General features: G+C 30.6%; 1 protein-coding gene across 1 annotated transcript; it reads left to right on the top strand.

Annotated features, from left to right (window-relative positions):
* The first annotated feature begins 6269 nt into the window (after window positions 1–6269).
* On the top strand, window positions 6270–8595 carry LOC111624643. The gene is made up of 4 exons (XM_023367550.1): window positions 6270–7393; window positions 7461–7529; window positions 7800–7889; window positions 8341–8595. The coding sequence occupies exons 1-4, from the start codon at window positions 6482–6484 to the stop codon at window positions 8455–8457; spliced, it is 1188 nt and encodes a 395-aa protein (XP_023223318.1). The 5' UTR covers window positions 6270–6481; the 3' UTR covers window positions 8458–8595.
* Window positions 8596–9202: the final 607 nt, after the last annotated feature.

Genomic DNA, 9202 nt, shown 5'->3' with positions numbered 1-9202 from the left:
CGAAAACATTCAGAGTTATGGTACTACATTCAATGCTTGAACGAATCGTACGAGATGTTATTTGCCGTCGTTTATTGTTTCTACGTATATTTCATCAGCTTTCTAATTGCTGCAGCCATGTTTTTAGACGCTCCCCTTTTCTATGTCGTCGCCGTTTTATCCACTTCATTTCTGATGATAATGGTTGCTACATTACTCGCTTTTGGTTTATCTAAATTTACTTTATGTGTATGTTATTAATATATATAGACAATATATATGTTTATATAATATCTGTTTCTAAATTAACGTTTTTTATATTTTTACAGTTGTATGGAAATTTTAACGAAATGAATCACTTGGCGTGTGGAGTATTTTGTTTCAAGTATAAAATAAAGGTTTGATTAAACTATATGCATACGAATATTTTAATTATTTAGAATTTGTTTTTGTTTTTAAGTTTTGTTAAGCTCGAATTTTTCGTGCAGATGTTGAATTTTATGAAAAGATTTGGCAAAACTCCCATAGGGATATCCATAGGAGGATTTTTTTACATCAAAAAGAATTTTCCTATAAGGGTGAGAATATCTACGCTTAGTTTGCTTATTTCAATAAAAATTTTAAAATAATATGCATTATTCTTTACTTAAATAAATAATTTTGAATATATATTCTATTTATCAATATTACCGTTATGAACCAGTAATTTTCAATTGACAGTAATTAATGTGGATTTGGTTTGTATATAATTTATTGGGGTTTCCGCCCCAAAACTTCTGATATCTACTCGAGATTAAGGAGGGAGACGGATGGACAGGCAGACAGCGGGAGCCACAACAGTTGTAATATAGCGCAACGGTGGGCAACCCCCGGCCCGCGAAGAGTTTCTATCCGGCCCGCGAGATGCTTAAAAGAAATTATAAATAAATATTTTTCGATGTAATTCGTCTAGTTTAAATTGAATATTATTTTCTGAAGTGTTGCGGCAGCAATGACAGGAAAAAATAAGGGAGTCATTTCCTTATTCAAACAAAAAATGAGAGAACAGAATTTTTCAAAATTATTTATTTTTCATCGCATCATCCATCAAGAAAATCTATGTGCAAAAGCTATGCAATTAGAAAATGTAATGTCTGTCGTATCCAACTACATAGTGCTGTTTTTATTGTCTTTAAAGTCACTTAGATTTTATAAATAGGTGAGCCGTTCACAGCCCGGCACACGCATTTGTAAAATCTAAGTGACTCGTACATACGTGAGCCGTTCACAGCCTGGCACACGTATCTGTAAAATCTAAGTGACTCGTACAACATGGAATTCATATAAAACGGAATAATCAACAGTGTTATAGGGGGGTCGACTGTAGTAATTAATTTCTTTTTATTTATTTATTTATTTAATATTTGTAGACTAAAAATTTACAGGTCACAAGGTGTCAATTAACGTAAAATTTATTCTGGCCCATGTTATAAAAAAGGTTGCTCACCCTTGATATAGCGTACAGATGTGCAATTTGAATTGCAGCTCAAACATAATAACTTCTAGCTATTAAAAAATAAATATCAAAATTTTGAAATTTACTTGTTAAATATTTACTTTTTTCGTTTACTTTATTTATTTTAATTTTACAGTTTGTCAGCAGCTTTTATTCTATCCTCTCCGCACTGATTCAAATAGGACAGAGTAAGAAGAAGGTAGCTTGTTCCTTCCACAATGTTTTTAGAAATATAACAGACGACAGTTATTTGACATAATATCTTTAAACACTTGCAAAATTTTTATAATATATTGTTTCATATTGCTCGGAAATTTATACTTAGAACAGTAAAAGAAAACTCTTAATTAAAGTAGACTATGTGTTCTTATAAAATGTAAAACTACTTATGTAATCTTATAAATAAAATATACCCCAAAGTGTAGCGAATCACTACTCCTGTGGTTTTTAATGATTTCATATAAACATTCTCTTGAAAAAATTTTAAAAATATAGGATTAAATATATTTAAAATATTAAAAATTCAAGACTAATTATAACGACTAACTTGATGTCTACGACAGGAACACAGCGCTAATAGATTAAACATTTATTTAAATTGTCACTCCTAATCCAATGCATCGAGTAATCTCATACTCCCCACAATATTTACGACACTTAAATTTCCTTTAAAGTAATTTACATTAAATTTTATTCTTCTTAAACATACAGTATCTCCTTTGTAAGTTGGCGCTTACCTGGATCAAGTTTACTTCTTCACTTAAATCATATCTTACTGTCTACTGCAAGAAGAATATACACTTGTAAACATGTCTAAAAGAAAATCTTAATTAACAGTTCCATTCGTATTACTTAATTTATAAGCTCGTGCATTCGGAGACACTAAAACAATGTAATATTTTGTTAAATAAAATTATATTTTAATAATGTCAATTATTAAAATATGATTATACGCTTAAATGTGGACCAATTCATTATAAAAGCCATCTCAGAAAGAACTTTCCGTTCCGCAGATCGCCCATGTGTCCCGTTTCCGAATACAAATAAAATCAAATTATTTATTCTTATTATAGATTTATTAGTATAATATTTTTGCTCAAGAATGTAGACTTTTTTAAATTGTCAAATAAAATGATTGGTAAAAACAAAGAATTATTTTATTTAGTACTAGCAGGTGGGCCCGGCGTTGCTCGGGCAAAAGTAACGATAGCAAAGATTAAGATTATTACGTTACAGTCAACCTTATCCGTTTTCACAGAATCAAGAATTGGGTCTCCTTGTTTCCAGACTAATTAGAGAATTTTTAGATAGGTCTAAAAATGTTCGATTTCCCGCAAAAACGAAAAAAAACTGCATCTGCGTATTGCACGTCGCTTTCTCTTAACAATTCCATTGTTACGTAACATTTCCATTGTTGACACTTCCATTGTTACTTAAAACTTTTATTGTTACTTAAAACTTCCATTGTTACTTAACACTTCCATTGTTACTTAGCACTTCCATTGTTACTTAACACTTCCATTGTTGATGGAAGTGTTAAGCCTTAATCCTGTCCCTCTCCCCCGTGGGGAGGAATTTTGAAAAATCCCTTCTTAGTGTGCGTTCTCCTAACGTACCCTAATTGTGTACCAAATTTCAACTTTTAACTCCTAACCGTTTGGGCTCGTATCCATAATGTACTGTATATAGAAGTTTTAATCCTGTCTCTCTCCCCCCCGAGAGGGAATTTTGGAAAATCCCTTCTTAGTGTGCGTTTTCGTGACGTACCCTAACTGTGTACCAAATTTCAACTTTCAACTCCTAACCGTTTGGGCTCTGCACTTATTATTATTATCATTATTATTATTATCAACCCGTCTCGATTATATATATAGATACTACTGTGCATCTGAGTGAAAGAAAGTTTTGTTTTTTGCTTTTTATTCGCAGTTTGGAGCATAAAGTCAGTTTTTTTACTTGCTCATTACAGATTCTGTCAGGCCCGCAATTGGGCGACCGACAGGAGGAGGAGAAAGTCCTACATAACATATGCGGATAGACCACTTCCGGAAAAATTTCTGGTGTTTTTCTAACCGTCCAAATTACATCTTGGATTATCCAAGCAATATGATGCTATCATAATTAATGACTCAGTAATGCACTTTATCATATTTTCGAAGCTATTTCGCTAATTTATTCATATAATTAATCGATTTATTAATGGAAGTTTTCTCCGTTTATTTAGGAGGAAACGTAAGACGAATTTCATTTATTTCGGTCGTAAAATGTGTGACTTAACGATCTTTTGTCACGTAAGATGCTGTAATTGCAAGTGCACTTTATCTATCGTGAAAGAGACTCCATGCTTTATTATCTATAATTATATAAGCAGAAAAAATTATTGTTCTATAATAAAATATTTTTGACAATTTAAAAATCTGAACAGTAGAAATAAAATTTTGTATAATATAGAAGAATTTAATTTTTTTAATAAAATTTTCTGATTTTTTGATATTGATATTTAATGTAATTGGTATATCTTGCATTCTGAAATCCATAAAAAATAATTTATTAAAATTAACATATTTCAAAAAATTGACATTATAGATACTTATGTTAATATACAGTGAAACCTGCGTAAGAAGACCACCTGTGTACGTGAACGCGTTGAGATGGTTACTTCAGTGGTCATATTAGCAGGTTTCACTGTTATGACTACCAAATTGTGAAACTTCGAAATGAGAAGACCTCATTTAACTCGATACTAGTTGAATAAATCTAAATAAAGATATTTTTAACAAGAGTTACTTTAATACAGCTTACTAGAGGCCGAATATATAAAACCAATAAATACTAGTAATGGTCGGGAAAGTCTGAAAAGTTGCTGAAAGTTTGAAAATTTGGGGTTTTCTTTCTTTGTATAATACCTAAATAAGAGCCAATTTCTCGTAAACTTTTTTCTGGAGGCACCCCTCTTTGAAATGAAAAAGTTACTGAATGAGCCCGTTACCAAACTGAACACTGGTAGGTAGTTGTAGGTTCATATATACAATTAAAACAAAGCTTCTAAATGTCAGATGTAATTGTTCGTGTAGCTCAGAGGTCATCAAACTACGGCCTGTGGGCCGGATCTGGATCATCTGTTAAATGCTAATTTAACACTATTCTCTTACCAATAGTGTTAACACTATAGTGTTACCAATAGAGAAAAAATCTCTAGTGTTTACACGAGTAGAGCCTAAACGTGTTCTTATGTAAAGATGTTCATTGCGTCGAAGAATATGTAGCAGTACAAACTCAATCGAATCTTGTATGCTGAATTTTATTTCCATGAGGAAAAATTTTAATGAAAAACCCGACCAATGTACAACTTGTGGCACAGTCAGCGGCAAAAACTTTCAAGTAATTCTTCATTTCTACTAGAAACATTGATACTGTATTGTTCTTTGAAACAGCTTCAGAAGAAAAGGTTTTCGGACAAGGTCTTTGCATGTAGCTGCTATCTTCTGTAAAAGTAATGTTACTTTACGTACTACAGGCAGTTTCGTACCAAGCGACCGTAGAACGTATTCATTATACACACACTATTTTTCTCGCTATCATCACATGAAGTTTTGTTTTGTTAAAACTGGAGTGGCCAGGGTTGTTAAGAGAAAAATTTAAAACATATGAAATTATTAGTTTCATGAGTGCTATGCTGCTACGTGACTATTATGTGACACCAGTCTCAGTTATGATATAGCATGTCTATGGTAACCATCATTTGTTGTATGAGTTCACACTTAAATTCCCGAGGATATTTCTTGATACCCATTTCATCTCTCGTGTAAGTTGAACTTGGATTAATTCGCCCACATGGGCAATTAATCATTTATTTTACAACGTCAAAGAAAACGAGATCTTCTTTGGCATGTGGAATCACCGTCGAAATTATGCTGTCAATTTCAGTTTCGTGCATTTTTCTTTAATCCAAATCAATGTATAATGAGTATGAAAGCTGTGTTTTTTGCCATTGAATACTTCCAACAGCGTGTTTCACTATAAATCGAATATTTTGATATTACATCAATTAATTTCATGAGCTTGTGATTAAACATTCCTACTGTCAAATCATGGCCATCGATAGGCGATTTGTCCAGTTAAAAGTCCCTTATTAAGAAGGTAAGTTTCACTTTACTTTTCACAGTGTAACACATTACGCTCGAGATGCAATGACTAAGGAATTATGGCCGACTCGACGTTTTATAACCTTCACACGTAATTCGTTTCGGTTTGACATTAAATAGATGACAACATAATTGTTGCAAACAGGAAGAGTTTGATGTACTGTACAAGGACAAGACACTACAGTACTAATTTAAGGTGGACGGAATATATTTTAAATTAAATAAATTGCAACCCGGCATTGTGACGATGTCAAAATGAATAATTTCTCGTTCAAAATTATATTTCTGCATTCAGATTTTGAAAATGTCAGAAATGTTTTATTATAAATCTGCAATTTTCGTTATATAATTATAGGTAATAAAGTATAGTCTCTTCCAAGGATACTGTAAGTGCATTTGCACTTACAGTATCCTTACGTGAAGTCACACAATATTTACTACTAAAATACCTCTGTAACGCATAATAATTACGTTTCCTTTAATTGAAGGGAACAGAAAATTTTCATTATTTAATCGATTAATTAATTAAAATAATAAATTAGCGAAATAATTTTGAAAATAAGCTAAAGTGAACAATTGAATCACAACATATCACTATGGCAACCATTGTTCGGCAACAAACACACGATATTATTGTGATCTATGTCCGATTGAATGTTGGAAGCAAACATCCCGTTTCTCATATTACATTTAACGGCCAAACAGTACATTTGTATTAAAAATTATATATTGTGATGATTCAAACTAGTCTTTTCTATTGCTTGTTGTATGATATCTGAAAATTAAGAATATTGCAATAATATTTAACTGAACATAGAAATTCCTTGAAGGTCCTTTAGCAAGTTAAACTATATCATAGAAAATGTCTTCGAATTCGGAAGATTGTCCCGTTTCACTCAAAATTCTGTATCCAGTTATTGCGTGCAGTAAATTATTTGGTTATGGTACTAAGAAGAATATGGGAAAATTTCAGCAGAAGCCATATAAACTGTTCGAAGTGTATTCCCTCTTCATTGAATTGTTTCTTTATGCAAATATCGTCATCATCGTCTTAAACTTTGCAACTGGTGATATTATATGTGGAAAATGGACTGAGCTGTTTTCTGGCAATGAACATTTCTTATATCCTGTATGCCTGGTATCCATTATTGTCCATACGTTGCAGTTCAGTTTCTTGAAGCGTAAAAAATATGTATTCCCTAACAACCAAACCACATACCATAACGAAGAAATGACAGTAAATTTGCTGCAATTTGTATGGTACATTTCATTAAAATTATATTTTATGTTGCAAATAGTGCTATTATTTTTTCTCGATTTCTTCCTATATCAAGCAATGGAAGGATCATCTGATATAGAAATTGTTTTTTGTTATATTGACATACACCTATTATATACATATATTATAGGGCAGTTCTATTCTCATTTCTCACTTTTTGTATCTACGGCATTACTGCTGTTCTTTAGATTTAATATTATTTCACAGCAGTTTATAGAAATTCGGTATAAATTTCAAAATTTAGGATACGTTATTGAAGACATTATACAGAAACATTCAGAATTATTGCACGACATTGATTGTATCAATGAATTATATAACATGACATTCGCTATTATATACTGTTTTTTTCTATATCTTATTTCTCTCCTCATTGTTAGTGCATTATTTTTGAATTTGCCTTCTTTTTACGTCTATTGTTTATTACATTTATCAATGGTAATGGTAATAGTCGTTACCATGATTTCTTTTGGGTTATCTAAATTTTCTTCTTCGGTAAGATATTCTTTAACGTTTTTTTTCCTTATTTATTTAGTGGATTTTTAATGATTTTTACTTTCAGATTTACGGAGATTTTATTGAAATGAATCGATATTCCTCTGCAAGATTTATTCTTGAGTACAAGTTAAAGGTACATAATGCGTTTAATATGTTTTTAGTATATTTTATAAAGAATAGCCCAACACTAACCTAGTGAATAAAACCAATAAAAATGGTTGGACCTCGTCAACGGTTTGACCACATTGAGTTCCGTGTTTTCTCCTTGTGTTCAACATCTAAATATAATACAATTTATAATAAAAGTTCTCTTGTTTGGCAGTTGGTACTTCCTCCATCAATCTCACAATCTTTTATAGAAAATTTCAGTTTAAATTTCAAATCTTTGTTTATATCTTTTTAGATGCTGAATTTCATGAAGAGATTTGCAAAAACGCCGATTGGAGTATCCGTGGGAGGATTCTTTTATGTAAAGAAGAACTTTCCAGTTAGAGTGAGTTACAACATTTCTACTTTAATTATTTAATTTTTAAAGATAAGAAAATTCATATTCTAGAAATACAAATTTGTTTCTTTTGAACAGCTAATGATACAATACTTAAGTATAAAAGTATAAATAGATATTCTCAATAAGTAATTGCTCGTTAACATTATTTTCTTGACAGTGTGAATCGGTATTCATTTTCTATGGACTAAATGATAAGAATTGAAATCTTACAGAAATTTAAACATACAATATCTCATTGTAGAATTGTATTTTTCAAAAACTTTCTGTGAGAATTTTACTTTCATCATAAAGTCATTGTATCTGTAATATGTGAACAAATATCCTGTAAAATCTTTCGAACTTCCATCTTTCTATTTTTACAGTTGATAGGGCAATTATGACCGTAATTTTTTTTAACTTTCTGACACATATTTTCATTTCTTATTTTTATTTACAGATTCTCTGTCGATTTTATTCAATACTTTCTGCGTTCATTGAATTGGGACAGAGTAATAAGAAGGCAACGTGTCATTCGGACGGGTTCCTGCTGTCAATTTTCAACAAAACAGAATAAAGAAGTAGTTTTTAAATAAAATACTTACAATGATTTCTCCGATGGAAATGTAAGAAGATTTCTTTCTACATTTCCATCCTGAATGTGGATCGTGGTTATTTCGGAGTACAGTACTCGGTTTTTATAGCAGATTTTTCCTTATTATACTGTATTTTCAATTTGAAATTAAACATTATTTTACTTATCTAGTGTTATGCTGTAACAAACTTTTTAACAAACTTTCCCTGTCTATGTGTTTGTAACATCTGCCAGTCCAATTTTAATGCGAATTTATGGTAATATGTATGAAACAGTCAGTGTGACACATTGAAACGATTGTTTAAATTGTCATAAGTGTCTAATATTTTTATTTAAATTGGTAGATTCTTCAATTTTCAAATAAAGAAATGCTTGCAAAATATCACTGTTCTAAGATAGGGTGTAAACAGAATCATATTAATTATTAATCTATTATTATTATCTGATTTTCTTCTGTAATTTGTATTTATTTTCATTTGTATAAGAACTACAAATTCTGAAGAATAGAACGAAAACCGTTTGAGTTATTATAAACTTAATAACCTGTGAGTTGTTTGGTATTGTGTTTTGAGTAAAAATAAAATTGTTTAAACTAGTTTAAAAGTAGAGAAATTAAAATCTTCACAAATATAAGACAAACAGAAAGATTATTATTTAATTGATTACATTATCAAAAATTAACGTCTTGATTAGCATAAATAATTAAAGTTTATGTTATTTATACTAT

This window comes from Centruroides sculpturatus, unplaced genomic scaffold (assembly GCF_000671375.1).
Source record: "Centruroides sculpturatus isolate CEXI.00-Female unplaced genomic scaffold, Cexi_2.0 scaffold56, whole genome shotgun sequence".
Lineage (NCBI taxonomy): Eukaryota > Metazoa > Arthropoda > Arachnida > Scorpiones > Buthidae > Centruroides > Centruroides sculpturatus.
Note: the sequence above shows the minus strand (reverse complement) of the source record. Positions and strands in the feature narration are given on the sequence as shown.